The 19,573-nt window shown below is 32.1% G+C and overlaps 2 protein-coding genes across 3 annotated transcripts; both read left to right on the top strand.

Annotated features, from left to right (window-relative positions):
- The first annotated feature begins 901 nt into the window (after positions 1-901).
- On the top strand, positions 902-12,452 carry LOC125063900 (trafficking protein particle complex subunit 8). Its single transcript, XM_047670594.1, has 19 exons — positions 902-1,146; positions 1,217-1,378; positions 1,465-1,753; positions 1,827-1,971; positions 2,663-2,747; positions 2,984-3,066; positions 3,341-3,529; positions 4,113-4,213; positions 5,102-5,350; positions 5,460-5,742; positions 5,993-6,178; positions 6,771-7,056; positions 7,127-7,415; positions 7,490-7,622; positions 8,409-8,619; positions 9,049-9,266; positions 9,423-10,210; positions 10,915-11,029; positions 12,240-12,452. Exons 1-19 carry the CDS (start codon positions 999-1,001, stop codon positions 12,375-12,377), a joined length of 4,098 nt encoding a protein of 1,365 aa, XP_047526550.1. The 5' UTR covers positions 902-998; the 3' UTR covers positions 12,378-12,452.
- A 2,023-nt stretch (positions 12,453-14,475) lies between these two features.
- Positions 14,476-18,471, top strand: LOC125064479 (casein kinase II subunit alpha). Of its 2 annotated transcripts, none has more exons than XM_047671557.1 (7): positions 14,476-14,680; positions 14,909-15,340; positions 15,637-15,824; positions 15,942-16,134; positions 16,215-16,444; positions 16,528-16,676; positions 17,429-18,471. In XM_047671557.1, exons 2-7 carry the CDS (start codon positions 15,134-15,136, stop codon positions 17,515-17,517), a joined length of 1,056 nt encoding a protein of 351 aa, XP_047527513.1. In that variant the 5' UTR covers positions 14,476-14,680; positions 14,909-15,133; the 3' UTR covers positions 17,518-18,471. The 2 variants fall into 2 exon arrangements, with proteins under 2 accessions (XP_047527513.1, XP_047527504.1); XM_047671548.1 differs by having other exon boundaries at positions 15,051-15,340; positions 17,429-18,470.
- Positions 18,472-19,573: the final 1,102 nt, after the last annotated feature.

Raw genomic sequence — 19,573 nt, 5'->3', positions numbered from 1 at the left:
TAGTGTCAAGTCAATCCATATCCAATTGGGAAACGTAAATTTTTAATAACTGATGCAACAAAATTTTATATGAAATATATGTAGTATAATTTTAGGGATATTTTGTGTATTTCGGATGACTGTTTATGTAGTTAACATAAGAAAAATGTTTGAAACATCAACAACGAGGAATAAAAAACTTGGAAATATTGATATCAATAAATTCAGAATATAGTGATAAAGATTATATCGAAGATAATGTGTATGAGGATTTACGCGACAGTGTGATTCAATTAATACATTCTGCATAATTAAAATAAAATAACCTAAAATATTGTTTTAATTTTCTTGATATAAACCATTTCCTAGATAAAGCATCATCTCCCAATAAAGTAAATCTATATATGTATATATAAAAATACTTTAATATATCCTTTAAAAACTAAAAATAATAATTAAATCATGTAAACAAAGTGCGCATGTAAATAATAATTCCTTTTGATGTCCTACTAAACAAAAAATGTCAATTTTTATATTATTGATTACTGGTCAATTGACCGTAACTTGCCTGCCTCAAGAAGTATAAATATAAGTCGAAAGTAAGCAAATTGTAATAACTTGAAGCCCTTAAAATAGATCAACGTTGCCCTATCAATGTCATTGGATTGTTACAAGATTTTTGTCTGGTAACTTTTAGTATTTTTGATAATTATTTTCATTTAATTTAGAAACTTTCTCCTTATTATTTTAAATATAGCTTTAAAGTACAAATTAAGGCTTCAGCTCGTGCCTTTAACATTGGCAACATTAATATTGACAATTGACATATGTCATAAAAATATTATCAAAAAACATTATAATTTTAATAAAAAATATTATTATTAGTGCATTCATTTATAAATTAACATTAGATAGGTTAATTATTATTTTAGCGAAAATAATTATATTCACTGTTTCATCCTAAAATTATGTTAATTATTATGTGTTGCGAACATTGAAACAAAGTGAAAATTATAAAGATGACTAAAACAGCTCAAGAATTTATTCAAAGCTCATTTTCTCCTTTAATTGCAACATTATGTAGCCAAAAAGTAGAAAATATTGTTTCCAAAAATAATTTGACACTTCCAGAGCTATTACAACCATTTACGTCGATGGACTGGGAAGGTATAATTCAAAATTAAACATTATTATGAGAATGACGAGTCTAATTTAAAAGATAATGTTTCCTTTTTAGGGCAATTTAGGGAACCAGGTGGAAGTGTTTGTACTATTAAAAATTTTAATCTTATAATAAGAGATGTGAATTGGAAACCACTTCAGCCGACTGAAGCCAGAAGACAACTGAACAATGCAGTCTTACACAACTATGATGACAAAACAGTTCCCCTTAATATTGGTCTGAAGAATTAATTATACTATTATCAACAAAACTAGTTTTATGAAGTGTACTTTGATTTAATTTATCTATCACTATCTTTACAGATGGACATCATTTTGATATACCCCATGCAACACCTTGGTTTGATGCTTGGAGAGAGACTTATCTAGAAGTACAGTTTCCCTCTGACCATGAATTTACTAATCATTATCTGGGTTGTATTATTGTGGCAACTACTCTCGATGATGATATAATTGACACATACAATTCCTTAAATCAACAGTATGCAAATTTACAGAATGTTGCTCCACCTAAATTGCCTAAATGGTTTAATAACTCAGTTCTTAAGTCATATCTTCTTTTACATGATGTCTCTTCTGTTCCTAAAGAGAGGTAACAGTAATATAATAACATAATGTATAAAATGAAATATATTTGATGATAAATAACACATAGTAAATTTCAGAGCTGATAAGACATTTGAAACATTAAAGCAAACATTTGGGGCTACAAACTGCTTTATGTTGTCAATAAACTCTAAAAATCCTGTAGATTCAAAACTATCAAGTGATTATTGGAGTCATTACCTCAAAAGACCTTCAGATGTTATGGTAAAGCAAATGTATAGTTTTAATTTTTGTAATTCTCTAAACTGTATTTAATGTATCTTTTAAGTTTTAAAGGCACAATTAATTGTTGAAATTATTATCAAAAGGTAAAAGTAACAAAAAAAACAACCATAATTATAATAAATATTTTCTTACTTATTGTTCATTAGTCAAATGATAATTATCATTATAATACATATTGAATTGAGCCTGAAGCTTCTATTGTGTTTTATTCAAATATTATATGCAAAGATATGAAATAAATACCAAACAATAATAGCAATTATACAATGATTATTTGATTTGTTAAAAAAATAGGTGCTATTTCACTTTGGGTATTTACTTAAATTATGTATTTATGCCCATTTTCTTAAAGCATGTAACCATATAAAGATACTAAATGTCTGAAATTACAATTTTATTTTGTAAAACTGAATGCAATTCAAGTCAGGCTAATAAACCAGGTGTGTGTTTAAAATTAAGCATTTTAGCAATTAAGATTAAAATAAATAGTTACAGTACAGCCATTTATTCTTGTTTTCTACAGTAAAAGAGAAATGTACTCTTTTTTTTTAAACAGTGTGTTTATTTCTTGACTCATCTTATATAGTTTTCGAATATATATTATGGTATTTTATGCATCCTTCATAAAAAGGCATACTATAATGTATTTAATTTCTATTTAATGTTGCAGAGTGACTCCTTATCAGTATCAGGTCAATCAATGACACCTGTTGAGACTCAAGCATCATTTCAACCTGTCAATATCTCAACTCCAGGTAACAAATTAAAAAAATGACAAATGTTTTATTTAAGAAATACCATGCTATAATTCATATTCTATGTAATAATAAAAACCATCAATGAGAAATTTCTCTATAACATTTATGGTGCTGTAATTTATATATATTTATTTTTTATTTCAAACTTTCAATTTGACACATTATCTAAAACTTAGTTTTTTATTAGAGAATGATTAATCTAAAATTTTAATTATTATTTATTTTTATTGCAGAAGAAAGACAGAGCACTAACACAGAAGGCCTTCATCCCCTCACTACTGACAATGATGTATATGATAATGCAAATAGTTTACAGGTATAGTCAAATTGGAATATGTCTAAATGTAAATTTTTTAAAAGTTAAAGTTAAGAATATGTCAAATCATAAAAAAGCAGTTTATTTTACTATGGCTTAATGTTATTTTCTTCAATTAGTATCTATTTTTTGACAGTATACCAGAAGGCTATCCATGACTAGGGTCTATACCTGAGAACTCTGTATTTATGAAGAACTTGTAAATAAGCAAGACTTTAAACTAAATAGGCATAACAATACATTTAGTAAATGTCATTTAAACATGATTTTTCAGCCTTGTTCATTTTCTGGAAGTTCTGAAAGTGTTAATGTAACTGGAAAACCATTAGAGAGTTTAACTGAAATTCACGGAGCAGCATTAAATGACAATGATATAGAATCTATAAAAAGCTTTTTGCAAGAGTATTCAGCAAAGGCTTTAATTCCACATTTAGAAAAGCAAATAGCCCAATTAACTGAAGTGGTAAGTACAACTTTTAATTTAGACACATTATATGAATTGATATAAAATATAATCATTTACACATATATATATTAAATCTTAAATTATATTATTGTCAAGAAATTGGACTGTAAATGAATATTGAAATAGTTTTGAAAGTTAACCAGGAGGAAACATTAGTAATTGTTTCATTTAGAGGAAACATTGTAATGTTATGTTCCAATCAAAGAGAGCACAAGCAACATGACATATTAAGTTCTGAATTTGGCAGTTATTGTCATGATAATTTACCATAATTTGCACTCCAGCCTTTCTGTTATAAATTAATTAATATAACAACAACTATTTTTATGAAACAAGTTTTGTACTTGAAATATATAAATCAGGAATATAATTAAAACACTAGTTTATATGTTACCAAATACCAAATGTGTACAAAACAGCTAAATAGGGTGAAACTGGTTATGAATTCATTACCAATATTAGATCCACCAATACTAACAAAAGAAGTTAAATATATACTTTAATTAAAAATAACTTGTTAGTAAAATATTAAGAAAAAATAAATTATTAAATTTTAATGCTAGTACATGTGGTGTTTTAGGTTGCTAATAAAAAAGGTGTGAGTAGATCTCTGCTCTCAGCCACAAAGAGATGGTTTACTACTGGGAAAGCAGGCAACATGGCTATTAACAATGCTGTTATGTATGTATACAATTTGTATGATTTTTTTATTATGACTCAAAATCATGGGTTAGTTCCTGTTCAGCTGTTTATAATTTTATAAAAATCATCAAATAAAACATTTATTTTTGTATTGGTATGTACACCACCAATCCTAAATTAAGCCTATAGTATTCTAGAATGTACTAGCGATAAGGGGCCATTCATTTATTACGTAAGACGATTTAGGGGGGCTACCATGTCTTATGTTTTCTTACAAGGGGGTGGGAAGGAGTCTCGATAGTTCTTACGTAAGATCAAAAAGGAGGTTCCCTTGGATGCATATAGGTATAAAACGATATTTCCATTTCCATGGCAACGGGTTTGCCAAAACATACAGATTATTAGTACCTTTGAAATTAGGAATAAATATTTTAAAAAATTGATTCTTTGAAACATAAACATTAAAATAAACCAAACGGGTATTCATTTTTTCCTTTAGATTCTTACGTAATAAATATTAAATAGGGGGGGACGGGGTCGGCATATTCTTATTTTTTCTTATAATAATGGTGGAGGGGGTCAAAAACAACTGACGTAATAAATGAATGGCCCCTAAGACCTATAGGTCTAAGGGCTGCATATTTTTCTAACTTATAAGTAGTGGTATACGTAGATATTAAGCGAAGAAATTGCCCCCTCCACTAGCGAGGGATTCTTTTATAAACGGGTCTGAAAGTATGATAATGTTCCAGAGTATATCAGGTTATACATCTTAGATGAAGGCTAACCTGAAAATGTAGAATCTCCCTAAACTCTCAAAGGTTAAATAAAAGTGCCTACTGGCATTAAAAATATACCTATAAATGATTTATTATTCTTGTGTGCCCGTGGTACTTATCTAAAATCAATAACAGTGTTTGTTTATAGATATTCCACTGATTGCCCTGAACTGCAGCTACGACGCCTTGGTGATCTTTGGTTTCTTTGTGGCCAATGGCAACGTGCGTTCGACGCGTATCATACGGCAAAAAGAGAGTTTTATGCTGACAGTGCGTGGCTTTGCTATGCAGGTGCTCTAGAAATGGCGGCTATTAGCGCCTTTATGGCAGGCGAAGCAAATCGCAAAACTTTCGGTTATATGGAGGAGAGTATTGTCACATATCTTAATACATGCAGGTGAAAATATTTTACATGTATTAATAAAAAATAATGACAAAAATGTTGGTTACATAGTATTTCTTATTATCAAAAAAAAAAAAAATTCTGGTGTATTCTTAATTTTTAGAATGGTGCAATACGCCGTAAGAGCCACATTACTATCCGTTCCATGTTTAATCAACGCCGGATTTTTCGGCGAAGCTGCAAAGCAACTCATACGTATGACTTCAGAGGATAGTGATTTGCGTAGCGCTATGCTTCTAGAACAGGCGGCCTTGTGTTTCCTCAAAGGACCGAGTAATAAGATAATGTCGAGGAAATACGCTTTCCATATGGTACTCGCTGGTCATCGATTCTCAAAGGCCGGGCAGAAAAAACACGCATACAGATGTTACAAACAAGCTTATCAGGTAACTAGTCGGGTATAAATAAATAAATATATAGTTGCACGATTTTCCCTCATTCTAATAAGGCAAATATATTATAAGAATGGTTCGCAAATTCAGGCTTTAATGAGAAGTAGATGATCAAACGAATACAAATCGAACACACATTTTAGTATAATCGGTATTTTTATTCTACTTTCGTTACCTAAAACGTATACTTCTTCGTAGCGAATATATAGCTCGGACAATGCTTCACGAGGCCATCTCACTCCAGGTGTACGCGGGCAGTGGCTGGCGCCTGTCGACGGACCACGTGCAGTTCGCGCTGGGCCGGCTAGCGGGCGCGCTGCGCGCGTCGCGCGACGCCGCCGCGTGGCTCGCCGCGCCGCTCGCGCCAGACTCGCCGCAGCCGCGCGCGCAGCAGGACGCCTTCCTGCGGGAGTTCATGCTCGCGCACCAGGTTAGCCGAGGGCATAAATATATATTGTTTTTAACGGCTTCGGCCTCGTGTTTCTCATTCGCACATTCCGCGTTTCGGTTAAACAGTATTAATAAATCACATAATAACATTTTTTTTTAAATATCCATTACGCATACTTACAATTACCATGTTTCGGAGTTGTTCATTGCGTACTTTTTTGTTATGCCTGTAAGGACGCATAACTATATCATTATGAAAACAAAGAACAAAAAATATGTACACACTTTTATATATTAATATTAACTTTACAATTTTTATCGTTTTGGGTCGCCTCGACTCATTTATGTAATTACTTTTAAAATCGTGTTAAAGTTTTACATAAATATTTTACGAAAATGTCGAACACAGAATATGTTAACATCGCATAATTTCCGGCCGAATAATAAATCTAATAACGGAAGAACAATCGAAGCTACATTCGTATACGATCGATCTAAAAGAAAAGAGGACGTCGCACGAAGCTCGCATCCATGAGTATTTTTACACAGTTTATTATTTTTCATCAACCTATCTGCCAAGTCGAAAGCCGGACTAACCGCACCGAGCGAAACGAAATAAGTGCGATTTTCAGCAATGGGTAGAGACGTCCGAGGAGTTCGGGTCTCGCCTGGCCGTGCCGCCCGTGCCGCTGCTGGTGGCGGAGCGCACGCGCGTGCAGTGCGTGGGGCCCGCGCCGCTGTCCGCGCCCGGCCGCGCGCCCGCCGCCGCGCCCGCCTCGCCACTCGACGCGCCGCTGTGGGCGCGCCTCGAGGAGACGCTGCTGCACGTGGCGCTCGGTGCGCCGCCCATGATCTTCCGCCCTTCGACCGACGTGTACACGCAGCGCACCGACGGCGAGCCCATCGTGTCGCAAGGAGGTGCGAGCTCGCCGATGTAGGGTTAGCCCGGCGGTTTTATACATTCCCACAACAATTTTTTTGTTTTCAGAACCGATGCAGATATCAATTACGCTACATAATCCACTTAAGGTTTCTCTACTACTGAAAGATATCGAATTGCTATGGCGGTTCACCCCTAGCGACGGATTGGAGATGCCGCAAGAGGAAGTCTTAGACAATGAGCCGTCGTTGGCCGCGGGACGAACGTTCGAGAGCAACGTGATTCGGGTACAGCGAATCAAATCGTTCTTGTTGGAAGGGGATTGCAAGAAATCGATAAACTTTACGATCACTCCCTTAAAAATAGGGCAATTATCGATTCATGGTGTCGCCTTTAAGTAAGATCTTCTACATGAACAATGAACAAGATGTTATAAACAATTTTACAAAAAATATTATTTATTATTTACAGGCTTATAAATGGTGAAAATAAAGATAGTGAAAATGGTGTCTCAATTTTTGGTAAATTGGATTTACAAGGTGACACAAATGGCTCAGACAAACTATTGCATATAACGGTTATTCCAGAGACTCCTTGTTTGCAGGTAATCCATATAGTATAAAATAAACTCGCTTTTTGTTTCTGTCTTTATCTCCGCTTTCTTCTAAACCACTCAACGGATTTTATTAGCATCAGCAGACAGATTCGGGAAATTTGGACGGCGTCCATTTTGGCGCGCTTGGTGTGACGTCACAATCTATAATTTTTATTATATATTAACTATTGAACTCGTGTAGAAGTAGTGTGCTCTGTAATTTATAAATATTTTGTATTTTCCGACAATTATTCGATGGAACAACAGAAAAAATGAATATAAGGCACCTTTAAATAGTTTGAGAAATCACGATAAAACTAACTCAATCACAAAATACTCAACAATTATGCTCATATTCAACAAGAACTTGAACAATTGTTAAAGAAAATTGTTGAACAACTGTTAAAGAAAAGGCGGAAATCGTTTCAAAATTGAAAAATGGTGCAAACAATGCTGATTTGTGCAAAGAATACAAAGTTTCGCATTCAACAATATCTACGATGTGGAAAAACCGTAATAAAATATTAGAGTGCTTTGAGTCCAAATCCTTAAAAATCTGTTAAAAGTCTGTATCTTTTTGCCTTTGCCTGTAACGACATCCGGATGTAACGACGAAATCCATCATATATATTTATATATAATTGATAATTCTGAAGTAATACAATTTATGAAAATTTGTTTTTAAGCCTTATTAGAATCACACGCATATTCCCTTATAAACTCAACTTTTATAAGCCAAACCCATGGAATCAACGGGGACTATACTAATTATGGAATAAAATAAATACTTTTCAGATGACGCTGTCAGAATTTAACCCAGATGTTATAAGTGGAGAAATAATAACAGTAGACCTTGAATTTCGAAACGTTGGTCCAGTTGAGATGAAAAACTTATATGTAGCAGTCTCTCATCCAGACTGCATGAGTATATTAAGCACCGATGCGGATGAGGATAGTTTCAAAGCGCTTTATGAAGAAAAATATCGAGAACCGCCTAATTTTTCAGGTAAGTCTTATTTTGATGAAACGTTATACAGCATATTTGTTGTTTCAGATTGAATTTGTTCGCCATAAAAATATGACGAACAACAACAAGTTTCTGTACAAGGTTTTGAAATAACAAACTTTCTGGTTGAACATATTTTACAGGTATCGTAAATGGTACTTTCGGTGTACATTACTGTCACTTTTAAATTTACCGATTACGCTATACATATAATTTATTTAAAATTACTTTGAAGTTTCTACCCAATACTTATATATTTTATTTAGCTATTGTTAAGATATTGTTGTTTTTTGTGTTGTTAGAAAACACTTTGCTTCTACTATTGTAGCCTATAGAAGTTGGTACAGTTAGGAATAGCTTTTATAATCAACGTTTCGCCTTCATTAATAATTAAGTAAGAGTCAATGCGTGCCTTTGCCTCTCCCGCAGACGAGCGCGCGGCGCGGTCGGCGGCGCGGGCCCGGGCGGCGGCGCGGCGCACGTGGCAGGTGGCGCCGCGCCTGGCGCCCGCCGCGCCCGTTCGCGCCGCGCTGCTGCTGCGGCCACACGCGCGCGCCTCGCGCCTGCTGCTGCTGGCGTACTACGAGACGGGGCAGCGCGCGCGCCCGCATCGCCTGCTCCGCCACGTGTTCCGCTTCGACCCGGCCGTGAGTGTCCGGTGATATAATATCGTGCTTTGTAATTATTCCTATTTACGTATTATGTAACCGTACATGTAAGTTAACTTAAATTGAGTCTACTGCGTTTCTGATTAATTACTCATTTTTAATTCTTTAATTTTTATTAATTTATTTTGTTTCTAGGAAACAGTTGAAATTTTAGCTACGCCGAGAAGAGGCTTGAGTGTTACCGATACCAGAGTTTTTGAGAATATGCACTTATCTGTCGAAGTCAAAAATATATGTAACGAAAAGGAAGACGATATTACTGTAGAAATATTAGAGGCGTCACTTTTGAGCAGACAATGGAGGCTAACAGACCTTATTACCACTCTGGATTCGGACAATGTCTTAATTTCTCGTGAGAGAGTACACCTAATACTAAAAAGCGCGAGAATATTTGAAAAGTTAGGTGAAGATCAGGTAGAATTTTCCTGCCTCAAAATAGCTAAACATCTTCCAGAAAGTCGCATAGGCGTTAATAAACCTCCTTACTCAAAATTTGTGACAGATGGAATATCATCTTTGAGCGATGGCTTTGAATCTATACAAAGCTCTGAAAAAAAAACTGGACTTATACAGTCAATGTTTATATTAAGGTGGAAGGCGCACAACAAAAAGACTGGCAGAACAGCTATAGGTCAACATTGCCTTTGGTTAGATTGTTTCACTAAAGCAATCTCCCATGTAAGAGCAAAAATGACCATGGATATTTTAAATACAATTCAGCTTGATGGAATCGAAAGCCGGTCCGATTCAAACGAAGTAAAAGAAAAAAATAATATTGTTATTTTTAGACTAGAACATTCCAATTACGTTGACCATAATTTTATTACTAATAAATTATGTATAATACCAGTAACCATAAATATAGTAAATTGCTATGGAGTCCCGGTTTCGGTGTTTATTGATATGTCCAAACAACAAAATAGGTATGTAAGAGTTAAAATTTGGTTGATTTAATTTTTTAAAAACTAATTTTTTCACACTATTCTTGATTAAATAATATTATTATTTATTACCAGTTTTGTCTAAATTTTGCGTGTAATATTATAATTATTATTTTGTTAAGGTAGTGTAGCGGCTAATGTTATTATATAGTTCTTGGTCGCAGGCGTTTTATAGGTCCACGCAATAAAATCTATATCAGATACAAAAAAAAATGTTTGTTAGATTTACAGAATTTCAAGAAATATTTTAAATATCATACATATCTTGATAAGTCACAGTTTCCAATTTTAATTTAAGAAAAAGGCAATTTAAGTTCAGTTTAACAACTAATATAATTATTATCTGTATCAAAATAAAAAACGTAAACATTTACATTACATTACAGGCTGTAAATTTCTCACTGCTGGGCTAAGGCCTCCTCTCCCTTTAAGGAGAGGGTTTGGAGCATATTCCACTACTTTGCTCCAAAACGTAAACATCAAAAAGATATCTTCCAATAGTCAATATTATTTTGTTCATTGAAATGTAGATGACACGGAAAGAATAATTAATACAGTCGGATACATCCATTAATAAATCCAAATTTATAAACATTTTTCTTTAACTGATAATCAAATAAAATTGTCGTCCTCTACTATAATCTATGGATATAAAAGTAAGCACTAATACTCTTATATGTTTTTAGAGAATCGTCTGGCGAATTAGGTTGGACTGGTGCTCTAAACAATGGTTTAGATCCAGACTCCAAAGATTTGGGCGTGAATGTCACATTGGAGAAATTTGAGTCCCGGCGTGTACAGGTATAATATATCTTAATATAGAGATTCTTAATATATTAATTTTATTTTATTTTATTGAATTTTTCATGTTTTGGTATTTAAAAGCTTATGACGTATTTGTACCCAGATCACCACCAATAGATTAATTTATGATTAATTACGCAGTTAAATAAAAAATGTCTTATTTAAAAGCTGACTGGTTGGCTTTTTAACTACCTACCGCCAAGATAGGCGCAGTCAGTTCGGACATAAAGGCTTTTTATTAGCGCATGTGGCTCAACGAGCTTCTTTCGAAGCTTCCTTCCTATAAGCTTCTAAATAATGCAACTAGCTTTTTGGCAGATAGGACCTTTTCTGTTTCTTCAGAATATCAATGTCTTGTTGCAAATCATCAATATTCAGTGTTATGCTGATGACCGCAGACACCTTAAAAACTGGCCGAGCAAATATTAATCGGAAACACTTTAACGAGAACTGGTAACTTGTGTCGGAAATCGAGTTTTTACTAACCAAAGTCTCAGATTGATGCCGAGTAAACTTGATCCAATTCAACCCCAACAAGACGCCAGTATTAGTCGTATCTTCACATTTTGAGAACACAACCAGTATGAGAATACTTGTCAATATTTCCAGTGTCGTTCCGTTCCTCGTAAAAAAAAATATTCTCAACACTTGCTTCCTTTTAGCAACTTTAAGAATCTCTCTAACCTCATTATCAATATTCACACTTAACACTGCTATATAAAAAATAGTAAAAACTATATACGTAATAACATCTATTTCCGATTCTAAGCAAAATTGTAAAAAGTTTCGCTATCGATTTTTAATATTATCGTCTCATCTTTACAACAAGTTTATTATCAAACGTGATCTTGAAATAGGAAATCATATTGCACTTGTCGGTTCCTATGTCACTCGTAATTTATGCTTAACATGCGGTATCTATTATGGGTGACCTGTGTAGTTGTACCAAATTGTTATTTAGTGACTTTAATCTCAAATTGTTTGTATAAGGAGACACTTATTGCAAAAAAAGTATTTGAATTGCACGTTTCAAATCTGGTTTTGGTTGAATAATTTGTAAACACCATTATATATACTGTTACCCATGTTCTGATTTGGCACCTACTAGCCTTATGAGCCATTATTACGATAGTTTATTGTAGCAGGTTTGCTCACCATTGGAGGATCTTAACTCAAAATAAATTGTTATAAATGTTATTGTTTTAAGGTCCGTGCTTTATGCGCCGCGCCTGGTACCTACCACGTGGGCTCCGCCTTCTCCGTGACAACGGCTTGTGGCGCCGACAACCGCGCCACCACACACTTTCCTAATAGTACTTCTTTATTAGTCGTCAAACAAATCTAAATATAATACCTGTCATAATTATATAATCAAATTAATCATGATACAAACTAAATTTATCCAGGAATAAACAGCTTATAACTACGTACTGTGTCTTATTTCAACTTTTTAAATAGTACGACAATAATTTTGTATTTTTTTGTAGTTCTGTCTTTTAATTAATATATACGACCTGGTCAAATGGCACAGACAATGTTGGTGGTCAATTAGATTGTGTCCACCTTAAAAAGAGAACCTTTTAAAATATATTTTTTAAGAATATAAAATTATTTCCAATACTAACCGGTTACTATGCGTAAATATTTTACGATCGAGATTAAATATATGACTTTTATTACATTCTTATGACGCACATCTATATATAAAATATAGGCTCAATTTAAAAAATCAACATTCACTCATTAACTTATTTATTGTTTAGAGAAAAGTTACTAATAAAGGAAAACGACGTGAGGCACTTGAGGTAACAGTTTGTGCCACACTAAATTCTGCTTCATGGGCATCTACTACTATGTGAGCGTGTCGCGTTTTCTCTTGATCCAGTGACTTAAGTGGGACGTACCGTACCGTTCTTACGTAACTCAATGTAATATTATTAAAAAAAAGGAGTAAGAAATTAATTTGTTTTTTTATTTCCGTTCCGATTAGTGTTTTTAATCATTAAATAGTAACTAATTATATTACTAATAGTGAAAAAACAAGACAATTCTTACAATTACAGAGGTTATGACAAAACCTTTAAAATGGGTTCATTAATGAGCTTATAAAATTATTGTGAGCAATGCAACCATTTACACTAGATGTGTAATACTATGTTCTTACCGACTCGTATACCGTGACGGCAAACGGCATGGCGCTACAGCGGTCTCCTTTCTCTCTCTTCCTTTCCGTCTCGCTGTTTGGTTCTTGGTGTTGCGCGACTCGTAAACTATGTTAATAATTAGATTAAATATATTTTTATAATAACTAGAAAAAAATATTTATTTTAGTAACAAAAATGTTTAGTTTTATTTAGTTACATATTGGTTTCCTTTAATTATCAATAATTTCAAAATTATCGTTGTTTCACTTATGTTGGACGTCCTGTAACGGCAACATTTTATTATGATATTTTATAATCAAACATAATTTTACATATTAAAACTAATTACGCACATCGAAATATATCACCCTCTAATTATATTTTTATCTATTATGCGCAAATTTTACTTAGACTTAAATATTATCAGAATTATTGAAAATTTTAAATTATATGTGAGCATAGCTGTACACGTAACTAGTTTTTACAAAATGTAGATAATAATATTTTTAATTTTATTTAGATATGGAACGCTTTGCTATAAGGATCGTAAAATAATAAATTACTTTATTTAAAAAATGAAATGGAATAATATATCTATCCGTCTACTTTTGGGTAAATATTATTTCGTACACTAAATACATACTGCTATTTGCTGTCTATTTGATTTGCTCGTTATCATACAATGTTATATATTAGATCCCTTTATTGAAAACATAAGGGTCGAAGAAGGACCTAAATGTTTATTTTTAATTTATTAAATACGTATAACAGTGATTTATACAGACGCCATAAAAATAAATTAAAAAGGGTAACTTGACCATGCTAACCTAAACGTTTTTCATAAATTTATTTATTTTATTTCGTTCACTATATATTTATTTATATTTAAATAATCCCGATTACTTAGGATTACCCAAATAATTGATGGTAACACTCGACAATAGACTGCCTTATTTGTAATATAAAGTACTTATTCTCAATTTACACAAATATTTTTTAATAATAAAACAGTAATATCCATTGAATCCAGTTATAATAATGAATGTTTCTGCATTTAGGGTATTTTAAAGCACAAATATATATTTTTAAATCTTATAAGGCTCTAAATTTTCAATTAATATACAACAGCTAGATATTAAAAAAACTATACTAATAATTAGCATTAATTTAGTTAAAATAAAATTAATAAGGTACGTTAAATTTTTTTGTCTAAAAACAATCTGTTCTACATTCTCCACTCGTAATTTTGTAGGCAGTGTCAAACAAACAACAAGTCGACAAAATGGTGTATAGTAGGGGCGGGAGGGAGAGAGGAGACCAAGACTAGAGCAATGGTAGATGGATGGATGGGCGTCCATCTTGAATTTTGCTGATTTTGTGCCGGTTATGTGATAAAAGTGTAATTTGTATATTAGACCTCCAGTTAATTGTTAATTTTCAAGAAGTTTATGTATGCTTAAACTATTTATTGTTTAAAATAAGATAATCTACAGGAATGTGTTAGGTATGGGAATGTGCCTGATTCATTTAATCATTTGACGAGTAATGGCGTGCGTTTTTCTTCTGAAGACTTTCAAATTTTAATTCATGTCATAATTATGGCATTAGCTGCATCTTATATTTAACTAACAATTTGATATTATTATTATTAAAATAGCATAGTATAACCTTTTAATATTAAATAAAGTCGCGTAGTTTGATTTTAAATGATTGAGTTGGATGTCGTTTTTAGGTTATACATCAATACAAGTGACTCGTAATCGCTCGCAATCGCTAGTAATGACTCCCAGTGACAAGTTGAACAATTAAAATTACCTTAGTCAAGTGTAATAGTGAATGTCTCAAAGTGACGTCGAAAATATTTTTATTCACAGTATCATTACTCAAGACATATGCGATTTCCGGTAAGAGTGTCGTCGACAAGACCTTAGGTTGGCAAAGACCGCATTATAATACCATGGCAGTACCTAGTAGAGCCCGGGTATATGCAGATGTTAACTCACAAAAGCCAAGAGAATATTGGGATTATGAAAGCTATGTGGTGGATTGGGGAAACCAAGAAGACTATCAGTTAGTTCGAAAGCTTGGGCGCGGAAAATATAGTGAAGTATTTGAGGCAATAAATATCACAAATAATGAGAAATGTGTAGTTAAAATATTGAAGGTGAGTTAGATTACATACATTACTGCTCAATATACATAAGAATCCAACTTTTTATTACTTTATTTTGAAGATGGAAGATATTTTAATTAAATTAATTTTGTGCATGGTAATAAATTAGCAAAATAAGTAAATTAATTATGATCAATGTAGATGATATTCTAGAATTGTTACAATTAAATCGAAATTCAAAGATATTATTTACGTGTACCTAAGTAATGAACAATAGCATTTGTGTTTACATTTTAAAATGTAATATTTAGTCTAGTTTTAAAGTCTTATTAAATATCTTGTTGCAGCCTGTTAAAAAGAAGAAGATTAAAAGAGAAATTAAAATATTAGAGAACTTAAGAGGAGGCACAAACATTATTACTTTACAAGCTGTTGTAAAAGATCCAGTATCTCGCACTCCGGCTTTAATTTTTGAACATGTGAACAATACTGATTTTAAGCAACTATATCAAACATTGTCAGACTATGATATAAGGTAAAATATTATAGTATTTTAAAATTATTTCAGTTTCTTAATATTGATTCTCATAATAGTTCATTGGATATCTTGGTTTAGGTCACTCTACATTTAATTCATAAATGTTTTCTCCAGGTATTACTTGTATGAACTTTTGAAGGCTTTAGATTACTGCCACAGTATGGGTATCATGCACAGAGATGTGAAACCACATAATGTAATGATTGACCATGATAATAGAAAGCTACGTCTCATTGACTGGGGTCTAGCGGAGTTCTACCATCCGGGTCAGGAGTATAATGTTCGCGTAGCTTCTAGGTACTTTAAGGTAGTAAACTTTTTTATTAATCAATTTAATGTGTTAATGTTTAACATAAACCCTTACAAAATGTTCTTTTATGTTTTCAGGGTCCGGAACTTTTAGTTGATTATCAAATGTATGATTATTCACTTGACATGTGGTCACTAGGATGTATGTTAGCGTCCATGATCTTCCGTAAAGAACCATTCTTCCATGGTCATGATAATTATGACCAGCTTGTACGTATTGCAAAAGTGCTGGGCACTGAAGAGCTCTTTGAATATTTGGATAAATATCATATAGAATTAGATCCTCGATTTAATGACATTCTTGGAAGGTAATAAATTTGTACCTAATCATGAGGTATTAAACTTAAAATTAAAAAGAATATTTATGTTAATTTATATGTTAATGTTACAGACATTCTCGTAAACGATGGGAGAGATTTGTCCATTCAGAAAATCAACATTTGGTCTCTCCTGAAGCATTAGACTTTCTCGATCGCCTCCTTCGCTACGACCATTATGAGCGCTACACAGCTCGCGAAGCAATGGATCATCCTTACTTTTGTGAGTTATCTTATTTTTATGTCAAAATATCATACTGGTTAGTGAAAAGGATGTTTATTGTACTATTATATACATTATTCCATCAAAGTATTTTAATGTTTATACTTATATATTATTTGTCAATTTCAATTATAACCTGTATTTCGTAGGTTGACTTTGTTAAAGCCTGCCTGGGTAGGTACCACCCACTTGTCACATATTTTACTGCCAAACAACTATTAACCACTAAGTATTTTAGTGGCAATGTCTGTAGGTGGTGGTGATCACATACCACTAGTTGGCCCATTTGTTGATCTGATACCTGTTTTAAACCAAAAATCTGAACTTTAAATAAACTTTTGAGTTTTGACAATATAAATTGTTTTAAATTATAGGTTTTTAAATATATATTAATATTTTATAAATATAATGGTTATATCACATTAAAGTAATTGTACATTCTGTAAATGTTCCACTGATGGGCCCGTCTTCTTTGTGAACTTGAAGCATTTCTTCGCCATGTTTCTTTATTGCATATTTATGAAAAGACATGTGACAAAATTTTAATTTTGTGATATATTCGTTCACTTCTTAATATGACATTAGCTTAAACTCCACAATTTGCTTTAAAACAAAACCTGTTTTCCATTGTAATGGATGCATGAGATGTATCTCATGCAAATAAAATTCACAATCAATTTTTGTTATTTTTGGTGTATTGTATGTTTTTTTTAAATAATAAATAAATAAAATAATATATTTATATATTTCAGACCCAATTGTGAAGGAGCAAGGCCGAATGGTTTCTTCTAATTCACCTAGTCCTAATGCCTTGCAAGGACCAATAAATGCGGCAGAGTAATTGTTATTAAATTCCATAATGCTCTTTATTAAACTATATATTGAAGTATTTACCTGTACATGAATTCCTGAGAATAAGAGGAGCCAAGAGTAACACCAAATACAGTCCACTGAAAGCATAATGAATACACAAAGGATATGGCAAAGTGTGTTTCCATTCAGTTTACAGCTCTGATGTATTTCCAATGTAACTAAATGGAAGTAAATTTGGAAAGACAATATAATTTAGTGTTTAATGTTAGTAAAATCTGGTTTATTAATTGTTTTTAAAGTGTTTTTTCTCTGGTACAAACCAACAAGTCCAAGGAAATGTACACTACTGTTACTTTCAAGTATCTAATGGGTTTGAAATTTTAAAGAATTTAGATTCAACAACCATCTTTTATGTAAAGTTCAATATGAATTATTGAAATAACAAAAAATATCTGGAGTTTCATTGCACTTGATCTTTTGCATTTATTAACCTATGGTATTGATATTGTAATTACTTGTATGATATATTGATAACACCTGCATACCATTTGCAAATACTGGTTAGCAACTTTTTGTTGGTACTTCAATTAAAATTTTGTATTTATGTTATAATAATAAAATGTAGATATGTGTGATAAATACAAAATTTTAAGATGTAACTGTTTTTTCATTACATGATTTATACAAATACCAGTAAAATTTAATTTTATTAGATATGTCAAATAAAATATTGCTTCTATTAGTATATTTTTAGTAAGTTATGTTAGTGTCCTATAATATAGTTAAATCAAATCAATTTTCAACATTAAAATGGGCCTCATTGATTATAATTTATTTTTAGTGTGATAACTTCAAGTTAATGCATCAAAATTCTTAATAAAAAAACTAACTGGCTGGAAATGGTTTGGATTTTTTGTTTATTATAAAGTATGCTTTTAAAGATACTATATACCTATTTTTAACTAATTTCACAAAATAAGGAAGGTCTCAATTCTGTTGTTTCATTTTTTTTTTAAATATACACTAACATCACAGTTTGTTCAATATTTCGCTACATCATATCAACCTGTTTTGCAAATAAATTATTTATTGGTGCTTTTCGACACCAACCTTAACTTTTTAAAATATTTCAATGATTTTTAGAAAATATTTGATTCATGAAATGAAACTCGATTAAAATGATTATTGTACTTAACAATAACATCGAATTTTGGTCACAGGACCACAGTATCGTACGAGAACAACTTTACCAAGGTATATAAATTGAGCAATGAAAAGGAGCGTTCAACACACGTCGTTTGAAGTTTGGGAAGCCACACAATTGATCCAGATCGGATTCTTAAACTTCGAACGGTTCATTATGTAAACAAAATTGGAATGTTTTTTATTTAATAATTGTATTATTTTAATCAAATTTTGGTGGTACACATTAATGTGTAAGCGATCGTCTATTTTCAGACGAATTTTTGTAGAAAATTTCTTCGAACACCGTGGCGATTCGCAGTAACGCTCGTGTTTATGCGGTGCCAGATACCAGTAAACCAGATTCGTAAACACTAATTCCGTCTTGCCTATAAATAAGTATTCAGAGATTGTGTCTACATAATCGATACCATTGTTTACTAATTGGTTATCTTTACGGCGATTTCAACTTGCGTAAAGACTAACTGGCTTCATTCAACGGGTCACGTTCTAGAATGTTATACCTTAATAGCATTGCTATTGATAGTATTTTTAAATGTTACAATCAATCTTAATTACTAAATTTTGCTAAAATTTTACATAGGTTTCTTTTATTCCGAATTTAGGTATACAAAAACAACTAAAACCGATCGCTATGAAACTTATGAATTCTGTTTTTTTTTTATAATATTTTGTATGTATAATATATATCAATAATTTCTGAAAATTCTAAAAGTTTGTAACTTATTTAAATTAAGTAGTATTACTTTTGTTCAATTTGTCACACAGAAAAAATGCCAAATTTGGCCTAAATAATTTTTAATTGATTTTAAGAAGACAGCATGCAAAATTGCATCTTTGGCAAGAGATTGTCATCAACCATAAGACTGGTATTGTAACCC

Source organism: Vanessa atalanta, chromosome 1 (genome assembly GCF_905147765.1).
Source record: "Vanessa atalanta chromosome 1, ilVanAtal1.2, whole genome shotgun sequence".
NCBI classification, from domain to species: Eukaryota; Metazoa; Arthropoda; class Insecta; order Lepidoptera; family Nymphalidae; genus Vanessa; species Vanessa atalanta.
This window is presented reverse-complemented; position numbering and strand designations above follow the sequence as displayed.

Excerpts from the sequence above, each read along its gene's own strand:
- LOC125063900 (XM_047670594.1), top strand. The coding sequence starts at position 999 with ATGACTAAAACAGCTCAAGAATTTATTCAAAGCTCATTTTCTCCTTTA. Across the intron at positions 4,214-5,101 it reads GCTATTAACAATGCTGTTAT|ATATTCCACTGATTGCCCTG; the intron begins GTATGTATACAA and ends GTTTGTTTATAG. Across the intron at positions 10,211-10,914 it reads ATGTCCAAACAACAAAATAG|AGAATCGTCTGGCGAATTAG; the intron begins GTATGTAAGAGT and ends ATATGTTTTTAG.
- LOC125064479 (XM_047671557.1), top strand. The coding sequence starts at position 15,134 with ATGGCAGTACCTAGTAGAGCCCGGGTATATGCAGATGTTAACTCACAA. Across the intron at positions 15,825-15,941 it reads TTGTCAGACTATGATATAAG|GTATTACTTGTATGAACTTT; the intron begins GTAAAATATTAT and ends TGTTTTCTCCAG. Across the intron at positions 16,677-17,428 it reads AATGGATCATCCTTACTTTT|ACCCAATTGTGAAGGAGCAA; the intron begins GTGAGTTATCTT and ends TATATATTTCAG.